The following is a 17,362-nucleotide window of genomic DNA, read 5'->3' on the forward strand; positions in this document are numbered from 1 at the left end:
AGGGGAGATGCAGCCTCGTGAGACTGTGTGGTCAGTAACCGGAATCCTGTGTGAAACGGCTCGTCCTGGAGAAAAGAGGGGAGGATTTCAGTCACTTTTGGTCATGATTTCCAAAGGACCCTGGGAAGGAAGAGTTGCATGTGTTTGATCTGCATTGACACGCATGGAGGCGGCTTTTTGACATTGACACTAATGCATATCAGGGTTTCTATTCGAGGAGTGGGTATTAAAAGTTTTTATTCTTTAGAGACCTGTTCAGACAAAAATAGATCTGTTAATTCAAGACCCAGAGTCAAGAATAAATTATATCCCTTGAGGTTATACAAGTTCATTAGCACATTGCTGAAGGTAGCTCAAATAATTGCTTTAAAAAGGGGGTACATTTTAGAAGGCCTATCAAGATAATATTAGAATATAATGGAAAATATCAAGTGATTATATTAATGTTCATTTTTCAAATTATAAGTTACTTTGCTAGCCTCAAGACTTCCTTTGCTTTTCTGAATAATAAATGCAGTTATGAAAGTAAAGGCGAGTGATAGGATTGGGTAACGTCAGAGGAGTGAGTTCCTACGTTGTAATTGCCATGATGCATTTACAGGTGCCAGGGGTGGGCCACCGTCAATTTAGTGGGCATTGTTTTTCAGCTAACCACAACCACCCCCCCTTCAAAAAGAAGTGTATCATTTATCAAGTGTGATTTGGAGATTTCCAAATTAACTTTTATATCAAGTATAAGTAATGCTGATGACAAATGGACCCACACTGGTAGGGCAGTGAGTGACCAGGTAGCTTCCTGTGACCCCTGAATAGAAAGTGATTCAACACTGTCATTCACCACATTTCAGGAGGTATCTTATTTTATGTACCTAATAGATTTAATTTGAAACGTGTATTCCCATTTAATATATTTAATTTTCTTAACTGTGGCTTAAGGTCTTTGTGTTACAAATGGGAACATTTTTATCTCAGACACCAATAACAATGAAGTGCTGTTTCCAGGTCACTCAGCTCCAGGGCAGGTCTGGGATCGAACCAGGTCCTTTGATTCTGGAGCCTGCAGCCGTGTTCGATATTGTACTCTGTCACCGGTCAGCCCTGCTAGTGCTGTCTTACTGAAGTCATTACATCATTTCTCCGGGGATTCCTTCTACTTCTCCTCCAAAATAAGACCAAATGTTGCTGTTCAAACTACATTGCAGTCTGACATAGAGTTGAGATAACCATTGAGTTGTCAAGTCTGATGCTTTGATTGTGAACCTGGCCTATAAATGACTAAGTCATCTCTAATCCAGAGCAGCAGTCTGGCAGCTTCTTTATATGACTTTTGTCATATAAAGTGTGGTTCTCTAGTGCATCCACGGGTATGGCATTTAGCTCATCTATGCTGCTCAAGTTCCTTTTCTTCCTCATCATCAGGTCCACAGCCTGAAAACAGGAGACAGCTCTTCGGGCTGCCACTGAAGAACGTCTTTGCTTTAGATTTCCCAGGGGACTTCTTCAATATCTCATGGATACATGAAATGCATGTGAGAATCATATGTGAGTGTCTCCAGGACCCTGGTTGGTTAAGTTATGTTGAGTCTAGGAAACCCCAGGCAGATGATGGATTTAATCACTTTCCTTCTCATTGCACCTGCACACAAGGGTTCGCAGAGCTACATACTATTTGCCTTAGCAGTGTATTCTGAAGTACTCTTTTAAAGGGATTTTTAGAGACTGGGAAAGTTTTAGAGTAAGCTTCAAGGTGACCTTTGCTGGTACATTTTCAGGAAGCCTGTAGCCTGCCTAGCTCTTTTTAGTTTCTTTTCAACCCCTGGAACAGGTGTTACTTAAACCTGCTTGGTCACCAGCCCCACAACTGGTAGCTCCATGATCATTCACACTTTGTCAATATTCACCTTTGACATGATATTTGTGTAGAAATCTCTCCTCACTCATGATGGAGATGATTAAGATGAGCCTGGAGAGGATATATTCCCTTTTTGCTTCTAGAAAATTGGATTTGGCCTGGGTTATGAAATATATTCATTTGTGTTGTAGCTCAGTGGTTCTCAGCCCTGGCTAGACATTCAAATTACCTAAGGAACTTTTTAAAAATACCAACTGCCTGGGACTTTTTCCAGAATAATTAAATCAGGGTTGCAGCGCCTGGAACCTGGCATTGCACTTCTTCAAAGGTCTGTAAGCAAGTGGGATGTGCAGTAAGGGGTGGAAGCCCCGAGAAGAAGATGGACAGGCAGGGAGGTGGCTCCTACCTTGCTACTGCTATTACTAGAAATACCATTAGTACTACTACTGAACACTTACTAGGTGCCTACTGTATACAGACATTGCTCTCAGTTTTTTCTTCAAACGGTGTTAACCCTGTGTTTTTCTTACAAGCCATGAATTTATTTTGTTTTACAAAATGGAAATTATTTCACAATAGGAAATCCTTGGGGATGTAGAATCCTGCTATCTGAGTATAATGACAGTCTTTGGGGGTACTCCCTGCTACAAAAGCAACGTCTAACCTGCTGGGCAGGTATACATCTGGTTTTCCGTATTCATCGTCTTGTCATATAAAGCTTCCGTGGCTCTCATATGGTTAGCCTGTTGGTCTGCCAGCAGAGATCTGTGTATAATATAGCAAACAGCATGAAATCCAGATCCTTGGTTTCCTAGTGTCAGACCTCACTCGAGTTTTCTAAAATAAATCATGGTTGAAAATATTATGTAAGTAGAGAGACTCTGATAACACAATGCCAGGGGAGACTCTGGAGGAACAGATGAGCTCTGCTGACAGTTCAAGCTGTAACTGCCATGTACTCAGATGGAATACATTTGCAGGTGGTTTCTTCTGCTCTGTGTATAACCTTCTTGAGAGGACTCCATCACGAAGGATGGCAAGAATGCAGTGGTATTTAGAGTGTATAGACACACGAATGTGATGTCAGGCAAGGGCACGTCCTCTGTCCCAGCCTGGTCCTACCTAGCTTTCCTCTTTTTCTCCCCTTTCAGATCCTGAGCTCTATGCCCAAAGGGCCTAAGGGCTTGATATTTGCTTTTACTTCTCTAAAAACTGACACTGAATATAATCATCTGCAAGACTGACCAGCTTTGTTGCTGGGAGCCTATTCTGGGCAATGCATTTTGATAACAGCTCGTTGTCCTTTGATCTTTGTAGCGAACAAGTTACCCAGTGCATTTTCAAACATCCTGACAGCTTTGAAAGTCTAATATCCTAGGATAAAAAGCTCTATACCAAGGAATTGCAATCACACCTTAGTAGAGAAGTTGGCTGTGCATATCACAGAAATACCTGTCTCCCTGTAGCTTTGCCTTAACCTCCTCCCTCAACCTCTGTTGCCACTGAATGTAAGGCATTTAGTGCCTCTGGCTATGATAAACCAGAGAAGGACAAATGTAATGATTCTACTAACACAATTACAGGAATTAGGGTCAAGTGTCCGTAGTGATGAGCCCTGTTCCTTCCTGTGTGCAGAAAGAAGGATTAACTAGAGTTGTCCTACTCCTTCAGCACACTGTCTGGTTATGAAAGCCTTCTATAATGAAGGGAGGCATCAAAAAGGAGAAAAAAGATAAGAAGATGATAAATCTTAAGATGTGGTACATCTTCCTGAGTGGGGTGTGTCAACAATAGTCAGACTATAAGGGTCTGTTTTCTGCTGTGTTTACTGGCTGTGTAGCCTAGGTGAGATGCTTTCGTCACTTTTCAAGGTCTTTTTAGGGAAAACAATCTTTTAGAAATGTCGGTAGGGACTGACTGGCTGGCTCAAAGGTTAAAAATGTCTGCTCTTCTTGTATAGAACCCAAATTTGGTTCCCAACACCCACATTGGGTAGTTCATAATTGCCTATAACTCTAACTTTTGGTGATCCAATACCATCCTCTGGCCACCAAGGGAACTCACATATGTGCACTTACACATATGCAATACACAGTCATACACATAGTTATAAATAAATCTTTAAAAAATTACTTCGGTCAGAGTTATTATATCATCTAAAGGTCAAGATAGAAACTTCTTTCTCATTTGGCAGCTAGGTCCTTCTGTAGAATCAGACGTGTTCTGTAAATGATGAGGATGCTGGAAAACAAGTGCCTGTGGGCATTGCCCTAACCATTACATTCCAACGTCTAGGGACATCCACCACACTCGTCAGAACATCTGGGCTTTATGCTACGTATCATCAGTTTTATGGGACTTTAATTCTTATGGAAACTTTTAAAATTTTAGAAACATTTCATTGTTGAAGCCGTTTTTGAGCTTGAGCAGGATGCCTGGAGAACATGTTAGAATGGTGTGTGTTGGGATTTGTCACATCATTTGGGGGAAGACACATTCCCATGATGTGCAACTCTACTGGCTACATTATTGCAGGATATTCCTGAACGGTCTTCTAGACCTAGGCCATTGTGTTTAGACATACTCTCCTATTAAGTCTAACGTTGATCTTCCTATTTGTGTATGTGCCCAGTGGGGTTTGGCACAGTAATAAGGCTCTAACAGATTGTTCATCATGTTCACATTTAAAGGGTTCCTCTAGCTTTGTCATGAGCATGGCAGGTATTTATGTTGTGTCTTTTAGTTAAGTGGATCTTGTTGTCCGGTTAATATACACACATGGTCAATTACAGTGTGGTCCCCATGGATGTCAGGTGGCTTATAAATCAGGAGACTACAAAACGAAAGAGATAGATGATGACTCAGGGTGGAAAAAAATCTGTATGCCAAACCCTACTTATTTATTGCATTTGGAAAAATGTCCCTAGTTGAATTGTCCCTGGCTTAAACTCAGCTTCCTTTCTTATTCCCATTTTCTAAGTTATTTTTATGGTGTACTGTCAAAAGCACCTTTCATCTACTAAAGGAGAACATTTGTCACATTCCCTAATCTATTATTTATAAGTACCTTGGGCTTCTGGTGGTTTCTGCATTTGTTCCTGTAGCAAGCGCTACTTCACTTCTGGAGAGTTCCCTGGCTTCTTGAGTTCCCCTGCTGGCTTGGATTGTCCAGGTAGATGTCCCCATGTGATCCAGTGTCACCAAATGGTAAACATGTGCAGTGCCCAGGCTACAAACCAGTCAAGATGGCAAGATGCTTGGCTTCTCAGATAGGTAGATGCCCAGACACACTCTAGAAAATTCAGTCTTCTCTCCTGTCTGCAGTTCAATCAATGGCTACGTCACCATGAGCAGGAATCCTCCAGGTCTCTGTTTTCTCCTCTGGAAAATGGGAGCAGTTCTAATCCACCTCTGAAATTTACTCAGTATTTGTAAATAAAGCACTTAGCAAACCTGCCAAACTTCCCTGAGTCCCATGGTGTATGTGTGTCATCTGTACAGATGTGTATGGTTGACACTGAGATGTCTTGCTTAATGGTTTCTTCACCTTTTTGTTTGGAGACAGAGTCTCTCCTTGAGCCTAGATTATCTATTTCCTCTAGCATGTCTGGCTAGTGACCCTTGCAATCTGCCTGTCCCCACCCTGCCAGCATTGAGGTTGCAGACTGTTGCCGAATACCTGGATTTTTAAGTGGGTTTGGGGATCCAAACTGTGGTTCTCATTCCTATGTGGCCAACACTCTCTCATACCCCTGAGTCATCACCCAGCCCTCCTGAATCTTTTTTTTTTTTTCTCGTTAGGAAGCAATAATCATGTACTATGAAAACACACCAGCAGGAGGCTATTAATCACATTCAAGAGAAGCTGTAAAGATGAAGGGAAGTTGGCAAGTTCAAGGCAAACTGGAGAAACAGTGTAGAGTTGTCCAAAGTCTGGTTCTAGGTCCAGCAGCACCTGCATCACTTGATTCCTGGTTGTAAAGGCACATTTGCAGAGCCACTGAATCTGAACTTGGGGAGTGGGCTGGACTGTTAGCATGTTAACGAGTCCTTCAAGTAATAGATGTTCACTAAAGTTTCAAACCCAGTGGTCCAAAGTAAACTCAGTAGGTATTGGTCGTGTGTTCTTCCTGTAGTTATTTGTGTGCATGCTGACCCATGTGAGTCCCTGCCAAAACTAACCATATGTGTAACATCACACAACTGGACACAGTGGTGATCAATTACCCAGTTTCGCTTGGTACTTTTGTAGAATAGAAATATATCTAGAATGCCTCCCCCATCTTTTTTGACAGCTTTACACCAAATTATTTTAAGGGCTAAAAAATTTACTATTCAATGTTCTTTTTTCCCCCCTAGGCAATTCCACTTACTTGGATGACCATGGACCACCTCCTAGTAAGGTAAGGTCATTGCTTGTGGCATAATCTACTTTTCCTTTAGCAATACTCATATACTTATATACTCTAGCAGTCCCTGGGCCTCCAGTGAATCCAACCAGGTCCCTTCTAGCCATGAGTTGTTCAAGAAAGCAAGCAGTAGATAGATGGTTTCAAAATGATCTTCAGCTTTAATGATGAAGAATCTTTAGAGTCTGAAGATGCCAAAGTTACAGGGAGGAAAAAAACATTACTTAATCTGTGACCCAGGTCTCACTCCAGACCTTTGTCAACCTCTTCTGTATTCCTAGCTCACTGTCCTTTGACATTGACTGGGTTGTTTTGGTCCTTGATGTGAGTGAGGTACATGATGGAACCTCCCCATGGTGTTGGACCTTGGGGCTATTATCATTTCTGTCAAATTCTCTCTGGCCCACTCTGATTGTATTATTCCACTCATGCCCAGTTAGTGTCCTCCCCTGTCTAGTCTGCTAGCTGTGCTCACTTCACTCTTCTTAAGAGCAGTTTCACCTAACTTTTTTGGTGACAGAACAGTTAATAAATATAATTTTCCTGCCACTCTCTACTTTCTTCACCTTCATGAAAGTCAAATGCAAAGTCATTGAAATATGAGAGATAAAGCAAACAGACAGACAGACAGACAGACAGACAGACAGACAAAAAACAACCCAAGATGAAAATGACCTTGGCATGTGAGAAAAAATAAATGCAATGCAATGGACTCTTCTTCTTCTAAACTCATGCTTATTTGACACGACTTTTCCCCTTGTTGCAAGTGATGGTAATAGCTGGTCAGCCCTTGGAAGAGGACATCAAAATTGACAAGATTGGTCACTATATGCCTATTGGTGCAAGTTCTATAGCTAGTCTGTGTAAAGCCTAGATGTCCTTACACTTGGTTTCTTAATATTTGACCACTGGAGGCAATACTTGCCAAGTGCAGTTGTAACCGTGTTGAGAAGATAAGATGTTTAATCTTTGGAATTAGGTATCACGTATGTCCTTTTTGGTTGTTGCTGTTTGAGAGACAGTTTTGTATTAGTCCAAACTGGCCTTGAAGCCACTATATAGCTGAGGATGACCTTGAATTTCCGATCTCACCTCTTGAATGCTGAGATGCCAGTCATGCACAGCCTCTTTGGGTCTTGGGTGATGTTTAGGATTCAACCCCAGGACCTTATTGTGTTAGGTGAGCACGATAACAATGGAGCTGTACCCTCACCCCTTGGAAAACTATGTCTGAAGATGTATTGGTTCTGCCACTTTGTTTGGCACTAAGTAAACCTCTTAATATTCTGAGCCTCAGCTTTTCCTGGGCAGAGTCTGACTAAAATCACTGCCTAGAGCATAGGATGGCCAAACAGCACTCAACACTGAAAAGTGACAGTCAGTAAATCAGCAATGGTCTCTGCTTCCTGGGCTAACATGAAGGCTATTAATGAATTGTAGAGTTTCCATCACAAATGGAAGGTGTTCTATTGTTTGATCCATTGTGTGTGTGTGTGTGTGTGTGTGTGTGTGTTTTGCGGGGGGGGGGGGGGGTTCAGGAAGAGGGCAGTTGTTTGGGATATTACAGACACCAGAAACACAAATAGCAAGCAACAACAAAATACATAGTTTCCTAGAGGAGCAAAGGGATGCAGAAGTCAAGACTTTGTCTACCACATGCACTTCATGTCCTTATACATCTCTCAGTTCAGAGAGGCAAACCTCCTCACTGAATCGGCCAGATTGGATCATGCAACCCACAGCTGGGATCTGAATTTAAGCTCCTTGGGTTCTCATCCCAAGTTCTTCCCTTGAGGCCAGGTAGCATCAGAGTTACCAGGACCTTATCCAAACACACGTTGCCCTGCCTAACCCCACAGTGTCTGATTCCATGATCTGAGGTAGGACTTCAGAGTCTGTATTTCTCATAGCCTCCCAGGATGCTCACGCCATAAGTCTGGAGTCCACATTTGAGAGCAGTTTCTGTAAAGGCCATGAGTGAGGGAAAATATTCCCCTCACACCTTTGCTGTGCTGTTTTCACCGCATGGCTTATTATGTAAAGGTTACTTATTAAGAAAATGATGATTCACCATCATTAAGATTTTTAAGTTTTAAGTGAAACATTTTTCATTTAGTCAGCAACCAGCCCAGGAGGGAAAAGAAAGAGAAAGAACAGCACAGATCACATATGAGGATCTCTTACCTTGGTGCTTTTTTCTCTGGTAGAGGTAGGTGGTGCTTTTGTGCCTGTGCCCTGGCCTGAGGGCACTCTGTATGGGTCTACTGGCTGGTTGATGGGGGTTTTTACTTTAAGTACAGTCTGATAAACCAAGTGTTTCTTCCTGGGCAGAAGACTCAGGCCCACTTGACATTGTAAGGTAGAAGAATATAATGGGAAAAAATACTCTTGAGTGTGAATGTATTTTTGTCCATGCTTCTGGCTTCTGCTGGAGTGAAACTGAACACTAGAAGTGATGAATTCAGCTTTCCAGATAAGGGTCCCTAGAGTGTCCCCTGAGGCAGAAGGCTAATCATTTAAGTCTGCAGACCCCTGGCTTAGGTAGAGACATAGTGGCACCCACAGGATAAGGACACACACATGTCTAGCCTCTGGAATGAACCCACCTGGCAGAAGAAAGTCGAAAGGAGGCCAGACCCATAGTTTTCATATTTGCTTAGCACTCAGAAATAACTTCTTGATGCCAAGACCAAGGGTTGTGATCTTGATAAAATAAAAGTTTGAAGCCCTGAAAATATACCGAGTTACCACCAGTTCGCTTTTATTAAAAGTTCAAGCCAACAAGTTTCACATTCCACAAGTACTAGCCATGTGGGGAATGGGGCGTGCCACCCACAGCACACTGGGCCCACTCCTCTTCCCCTCCAGGGTTTTCATAAGAGAAAAATGAATGCCTGTGATTTCTCACTTGGCTTTGAAATCTCCTTGGACCTCACAGCTCTCCTCAGTCTTTGAGTGAAGCCATTATCAAAAGGTGAAGCTAGTGTGTATTTATTTTTAATCAGACAACCACTTTTTATTGCCACTGTGCTGTGGAAGGATGGCGCCCCACTGAGAATGAACACATGCATCTCTAAGAATGAACACGTGCATCTGTAGCAATTGAAATGAAAAGATATTCTTGAGTACAAGAACCAGGCACAAAATAGCACATATGTATGATAGCCAGGTCTATAGTGAAAGGCCTGGAAGGTTTCTAGTGTTTTTCTCTTTTCAGGTAGGGTCTCAGAAGATTTTTTTCCTTTTTTTTTAAACTTTCCTGTATAATTGGAGTTCATTAAAGTACTACCTGGTCATTTGAAAAGTCAGGGAAAACAATTTCCTAGGTGGGGGAAGACTGAAGTTGAGCTTAAGAGGCAACACACTGAGCAACTTGACCCATAGGATACTGCCTGATCCTTTATCTGGGATGTCTCTCCAGTCCACTCATTATTTCTATCTTCTGTACATCTTCTAAAAGATGAATGATGTAATCCTTGGTTAATGCAATAAGCAATGTGAAGGATGACATAATGATGGCAATTTATTTTGCTAATGAACCATCCCCATAGGCCTACACCTTTTAGTACACTAGCTGTTAATGTTTACATTGAAATTCAAGAAGTAAACATCCACAATTGCACTGGTCACATTCCAAATTCTCCATGGTCACATGTGACCAGGTTCTGTTGTGTTGGACACCACAGAATAACTTTCTGTCTTTCAGTGTCTGTCTCTTGAGTCTTTGCAAATGCCTCAAAATAACTGGTGCTTGATGTAAGGGCTAATATTCCTATGATAAAACAGTAGGTTTAGCGAGGAAAACTAACATCACTAAGATCTCATGATGGGTCCTAGGGTTTTCTTCCTTCCTCCTCCCCCACCTTCTTTCTTTTTTTCCTTCATTTTTTTTTCAGGGATTAGTGGATCCATACAATAGTTAGAAAATAGAAGTTTTCTTCTCTTTAAAATTAAAACTTCTCAAAAAAAGCACTAAAATTGGCCCTAGTGGGTTCTGATTTATGTTGAAGATTAAGTTGTGTAACTGATATCTATTTTTGCATCCCAAAGCATTTTCATATATAATAACACTACATATGAAATGGGTACTAATCTATTACTTTATATAAAAATACTGTATTTGTTGTAATTTTTTTTTCGGTTTTTCGAGACAGGGTTTCTCTGTGGCTTTGGAGGCTGTCCTGGAACTAGCTCTTGTAGACCAGATAGATCTGCCTGCCTCTGCCTCCTGAGTGCTGGGATTAAAGGCGTGCACCACCACTGCCCAGCTGTATTTGTTGTAATTTAAGAAAAGCGGTGCATGAGAGAAAAACACATGCAACAGGGTTCAAGCAGAGAGGTTTTTAATAGGGAAAGGAATCATAAAAAGGGGAAAGAGGATGGGGAGACCAGCCTGCAGGAGCAGTGGGAGAGAGGAAAGAGAGACATACACATAGAGAGAAGAACAGACAGTGAGAGAAGAGGATGGGAAGTAGTCAGGGCCCCTTTAAAAGGGAACATAGTGAATGTGCACAGGTGGTGTTCATAGTGGCTGCAGCTGAGGGTGTATCCTGTCAGAACCCCAAGGACAGGCCAGTACAGATGGCATATATATATATATATATATATATATATATATATATATATATATATATATGAATAGGGTCACTGGACAGTGATGGAGCATGGAGCACACCTTTAATCCAGCACTCAGGAGGCAGAGGCAGGTTGATCTCTGTGAGTTCAAGGCCAACCTGCTCTACAAAGCTAGTTCCAGGACAGTTAGGGCTGTTACACAGAGAAGCCCTGTCTCAAGAAACCAAAGAGAAGAGAAGAGAAGAGAGAGAGAGAGAGAGAGAGAGAGAGAGAGAGAGAGAGAGAGAGAGAGAATAGGGTCTGTCTGTCCTCATTTTATTCCATCTGTAATGTTCTTTCTAAGTAAGGTCACATTTGTCGAGAGCTGGGATTGCAGGCACACATCACAGAAGCAGGAAGATCAGAAGTTCAAGGCCACCCTTAGTTTCATAGTGAATCTGAGGCCAGCAAATGGGATCTGATTTAGAAAGAAGATCTACATTGATTAATAAAATGAGTATAGGCCAGGCCTTAAGTACATTATGAGTGACAGCTTCATGAGAAGAATGACATGGCCTGAGGGACAGAGACACTCTAGAAAATGACTTGTTTTCCCCAGGTTTATTGGGGAGCTTTGCAGCTAAGAGAAGGGCTTGGAGCAGACTGCTTCTCTGAGATCCCAAAGCACAGGAAAATGCAATCACCTCATTTCAGAACTCTGGCTTTCCAAGGAGAGATCACATTAGATCATCTTAAACCACCCATGTCTGGTACTTGGGTAAGGCAGCATTCGGCAGAAATATAAATAGGGATACATGAAGTATCCCTATTGATCCAAGTAACATTTATTGTTGAGCAATGTTGTGTGTTATTTGATTTGAGTTAATAAATGGTGAGGCCATCATTAGAAGCTTACCATAGCATATAATTTTTCTAAACAACATTTGCTGTTATTCATACCTTGGATTGTCCCAGCCTTCCTTCTTCACTGTTCCTTATAAATCATTTTGAAGATTTATTTATTTTATTGTATGTCTATGGGTGTTTTGCTGCACGTATGTGTACCACATGCATCCAGTACCCATGGAGGTCGGGAGGAGATGTCAGATCTCCCTGAAACTGGACTTATGGATGGACAATTGTGAGATGCCATGTGGGTGCTGGGAGCCCAACCCGGGTCCTCTGCAAGGGCAAGCAGCGCTCTGAATTGCATAGCCATCTATCCAGCCTCTAGCTAGTTTACTATCCCCACATTCATTACAGTGACTTCCTTTTGAAATTAATTTCTACTGTTTAAGTTGTCATTTTATGTATAAAAACATATGTAGCATTATATTTTTCTTGAAAAAAAAAACCAAAAACTCTTGGGTGATAGTTCATTTAAGAGGTCACTGAAGCACTGAAGCCAGGTGTCTTACTGCCACAGGGGGTGAGGGGGAATTGGAACTGGCAAGTAACAGGAAAAACAGAAACATCTCTTGACCTTTTAAAGAACATGGCCTTATTTCCACTTGCTTCTCAGCCTAACATTTAACAACACAACTGCCAAAACCAGGAGGCAGATTTCACCCTTGTTTCTCTTTCCTTTAGCTCTCTCAAATAAGACGGCATTAATTGAGAGACTTAAAAAAAAAATAGTTCCAGAGTAGAGAAAGCAGAGTTTCATTGTTTTTCTAGAGTCTATAAAGGAAAACAAAAATGTTTTATAATTGTAATAGGCAGGTCACTTGACGGATTTGAGAGCACAATTACTTTCATACTGGTGGGCCAAGGTTCAGTGAATTTGGAGATTTCTGAGTCTAGAAGGCGCCTTTTCTACAGCAACACACACACACACACACACACACACACACACACACACACACACACACACACACCACACCACACCCACACAATATATATCCTTGGGTCAGAATCACCTTTTTAAAACTCAGGAGATGGGTTTCTTATTCTGTGTCGCCCCGGCCCCCCCACCCCCTGTTGTCTTCTTCTCTGTGAGGTTCTTCAAGAAGTGAATTCGGACTGTGTGTGGCAGGCCCTGAACACTCCTACTGTGACTCCTGATAAGTAGTGGGCTCCTGCCTTCCTGCCCCTCTAACAGCATCCTCCCTTGCTTGAGATTGTCAATAGACAGCTGACCTTCACAGCTGGGATTCTCCAGTTTATAGTACCTTCTCATCTTTCTTTAGGGCATTTTCACATTGCAGGTCACTCTAAATATAAACTATCAGCAAGACTAATACATATGCACAAGGTACCAACGATTGCATTTACCACAGTACCAGGCTAACTTGTCAGATTCCGTGTTCTGACCTGTTTGTTCTTCATTGGTGAAAAGGTGGCAGAGGAGTGCGGAGTGCGATCACCTGAGTGACGTGGCTGCTCCCCTGGTTACCCTAGCTAGACAGGGTACTTTTTAGAGATTCGGTTTCCTGTTTCTACAAGGTGGTAGTGACTGCCTGTAGGTTGTGAGCTTACATGAAATAACTGGAAAGCACCTAGCCAGGCACATAGTAAGCACTCAGCCATGCTTGAGTCTTTGGCACTATATGTGTTTCCTTTTCAAAACTCCTTTCAGACCCTGATAATTCAGGTTGCACCAACCTACCATGCACTTACCACATTTTCTTTAGATTTTTAAAAGCAACTGACACAGACATTGGTCTCCTAACCTATAAGCACATTTTGGCCTCTTATTTTTTTTCCCTTCCTTTTATCTGGTTAAGTTGGTTCAGGCCACTGAACACTTGCACATTCTCTCAGCATTTTTGTGTTTGTTACACATCCATCTGTTTTCAAACTTGACTTGACCTGAAGTACAAAAAAAAAATCCACATAAGTGAAGCTGCTTTTTGTTTTATGGAAGAATCAATTGCACAGGATAATAGGTTTGTGTTTAATGATTCATGATAAATATATTAGGTAAGGAGAAAGAACTTAACAAGGCAGAATAAGGCTAAGAGTTAGAATCAGCTTCACTCTAATGAGCATGACCTTGAAGAAGTCCCTTCTTCGCCCCCATTCCTTTCTTTCTTGTTTTGATCACTGCAAATGATAAGAAAAGTCATGACTTGAACTTTTGATTTTTAAATAATTCCAAAAGCCTCCAAGGCCAGTGTGTACTGTAATGAACCCTGAGCTTGGTGTTTTCTCTGAGATGGGTCACTAATAGCTCAGTAGGCAAAATAAACTTCACAAGGGAAACAGGTCATAACAGAGTGACTGTTTCTCTCCTAAGTCGCCTATACCACCACCCACCCCACCAACCCCCAAGGCTCACACTGCACACCCATCCCAGCTCTTAAGCCGTTGATGTGGAAGTGTTTGGCCCAGCTAAAATGCCTCCCCGGAGATCAGCTTTCAGTGGAAGTTTGTGTCCAAGTTCAGATGCAAAACTTTCTCTAAATTTGTCCATTTTATGAGCATGTAATGTGTTCCCAAGAAAAACATCATGGATCCATTTCTCCCTTAGTAATTTAATGTGAAACTAAACGTATCTTCATCACTTCTAAAAAAAAAAAAATTCTGGGCAGCCACAGGCTTAAAAAATATTTGTTTTATGTAACTGTTGTTTTATCATCCTCCTCACTTCATTCCCAAAGGACCCAGTTGCCATGTCTTCCAAATCGCAAGTGTTGTATAAGCACATACCCTCATATGCCATGGTGATGCATATGTGGACATCAAAAGACAACTTGTGGGACCCTGGAATCTCTGTCTGTGGAGCCCTCTCACCTTCTTGGTGTTCTTCAAATCTGAGCAAAGTTAGCAGAGCCAGTCTCAGCCATGGCTTTAGCTGGCTGTGGGATTGGGATGTCTTTGACAGTGGAGCACAGACATGAAAATTGCACACAGTTGTTGAAAGACTTTTTTCAAGAAATTGCTTCAGTAAATTGAGAAAAACTCATGCCACAATTCTTGGGTGACATGATATCTGCCTCAGGGCTATCCAAGTAGCAGCAATTTAATCATCTTAGTGTCTCCACCACAGCCACCTAAACCCCTTCTTGTTGGTTTCTTTTCTTCCTTGTCCTTATGATCAATTTGATTTTCATTTTATTTATTTATCTACGTTCCCATAATTCTAAATTTTCCTTAAACTCTCCCCAGTTGTGGAATTTCTTCTGGGGGACTTTACATACATTAGATGATACACTGATGTCTGCTTGATGACATCCCTCATGGGACCTCTCACCTGCTCTCTTCCATCGTTAGACAACTGCTCAGATGCATCTTGAGGTCAGCCTTCACTCTCTTCCCGGCTCTCTCCCATTTCCTGGAAAGCATGTATTGCAGGATGAGGACCTCTGAGTGAAACAGCCACTGTCTTCCTCAGATCGCCTGTACTTCCTTGCAGGAGTCCATCTGAATTGGCCCTGTGCATTGCTCACATTCTGTCATAGGAGGAGGAGGTGGAAATGCTCATTGCATCCTCACCTGATACTCCAGATGCTGCCACCACTCATTTGTATTATTCATAGCCTAATTGTACATAGCCTCAAGTCTTAGGATGCCATGAGTGAAAGGAATGGCATCTGCGCTCTGTGGGAAAGCCATCATCCACCCTGGGAAATAATTCTCCAGTGCATCGACCCAAGGAAACCTACACTACTGCCAGTAAACCCTCCCCCGTGCCTTGTAAATAAGCCTAAGTTTTTAGGGCTTGGTTTTCTAGGGGATTCTTTCGTGGGGTCATATCAATACTTTGGTTTGCCGTGGGGCCTTATAAGGAAGGGGCGGGTGTTGTCTACAGACAAGGAGTTCTAGAAACATGTTTTAGTTTCTCTCTGTTGCTGATACTAATTAACACAGTTTCAGTGACTTAACACAATCCATGGTTTTACAGCTCTAGAGGTCTTCATTCTGAAATTTTGTCTCAAAGGAACAAAACCAAAATGTCAGTGGGACTGCACTTCTAAAGGCTTTAGTGGGGAAATCCATTTGTTTGACTCATTAGCTTCTAGAAGCCACCAGCATTCCCTGGGACATCTTCCCTTTCTCAGTCCTCAAAGCCAGCAGTGTAGCATCTGCAAGCCTCTGTCCTCTTTTCCCCTCTTGCATTTCCCAGAGCCACTGTGACTGTAACAGTCCCTCCTGGGTACTCTCCATGCCCACCAATCCCTCGTGTCATCCCAGCTGCAAAGTCCCTTTCATCAGTAGGGTTTTATATAAAATATCCATAGATTCTGGAAATTTAGAGAACTGTATCTCTTGGGAGCCACAATTCTGCCTTCTAGGTGTATTCCTTCCTTTTCTCTACCTTCAGTGAGAAGATTACTGTGACAGCATTTTCTGAAATGTTGAATTTCTTGAAAATATCTTCATCTTATCTTCAACTGGTACTTTGCAGGATATAGAATTCTGTTTTGGAAATCCTTGTTAATCAGCATAGGGTAGTGTGATAAAATGATCATACTCCCAATGTCTCAGAAGCTCTCTTGCTCCTGGAAAGCCCTCTGTAAGCCCACCAGCTCTTAGGGAAGGCCACTTTAGGAGCTAGCTCAGGGGCCTGCACTGTTTCAGGCTTGTGACACCATCTAACAGGAGGTCACTATGGGGACTTTTCATCCCTTCATCCCGAATGTAACATAGTTACTTCCCCAAGCAGTCCATTGTCCAGGCTAGATAAAGGGTCTAGTGCACCTCCCTGAGGGGACTGGGAAGTCGAGCACACAAGTGCTGTGAGTAGTTTGTGTCCCTGCAGCAAGGCCCACAAGCCACACAAGCCATCGTGTGTGTTATTGTAGTTTTCAGCATTTCTGTTAAGAGTAATTCCTGGTGCTTTATCTGAAAATCTAACTGTCTCTATGGAAGTTGTTATTCTTAGTGTTTGGCAAGTTTACGACTTCATGCCCAGGGTGTGTTAGCTTCATGGCCTCATCCCAAACTCAGTGACCATCACAGCCTGGAGATTAGTGCCCTGGGAAATGAGCGTACGTCTTTTCAATGCGTGACTTCTCCTCCTCAAGTCCACTCTCTGCTTTATGGCTGCTTCCACTTGCAGGCTGATTTTCTGGGATGAACTGGCCACGTTTCTATTTTCTTACCCTTGTCCTTTCTGGAGAAGCTTCTTAATGTAGCCAGCCACCATCCCGCCATCTGCTCAAGGCTCATCCTTGCTCTATGTCTAAGTTCTAAGAGCTTGTCTTGTTATTTCCTGCACATTGTTGATCATAGAGTCCCTTGGTGCCACATAGGGCCATTTGGTAATTTTATTTTAAAAGGTTAGTCTTGGATATTTTATTATTTCTGGCTGCTGTTCTCAATGGAATCTTTTTTGTCCCACTATATTTTAAGCTGATTGTTGTAATATTTAAAAACTATTAACTTTTTGTGTTTTATGCACATATTTTGAACTTAAAACTTTAAGTTATTGTTTTATTATTTTGTGTGTAAGGGTGTTTTGCATACATATATGTCTAGGTACCACATGTGTGTGGTGCTTGCAGAGACTAGAAGAAGGTGCCAAATACTCTAATACTGGAGTTAACAGTTGCAAGCCAACATGTGAGTGCTGGGAATTGAACCCAGGTCTCCAGGAAGAGCA

General features: G+C 42.0%; 1 protein-coding gene across 1 annotated transcript in view; it reads left to right on the forward strand.

The window, feature by feature from the left end:
* The window catches only part of Ust (uronyl 2-sulfotransferase), a 265,029-nt gene that overhangs the window by 100,338 nt on the left and 147,329 nt on the right, over positions 1-17,362 (forward strand). The window contains exon 2 of the mRNA XM_027402046.2: positions 6,212-6,255. Within this exon, the coding sequence (XP_027257847.1) occupies positions 6,212-6,255 (44 nt within the window). The remainder of the gene's footprint in view (positions 1-6,211; positions 6,256-17,362) is intronic.

Source organism: Cricetulus griseus, chromosome 2 (genome assembly GCF_003668045.3).
Source record: "Cricetulus griseus strain 17A/GY chromosome 2, alternate assembly CriGri-PICRH-1.0, whole genome shotgun sequence".
Lineage (NCBI taxonomy): Eukaryota > Metazoa > Chordata > Mammalia > Rodentia > Cricetidae > Cricetulus > Cricetulus griseus.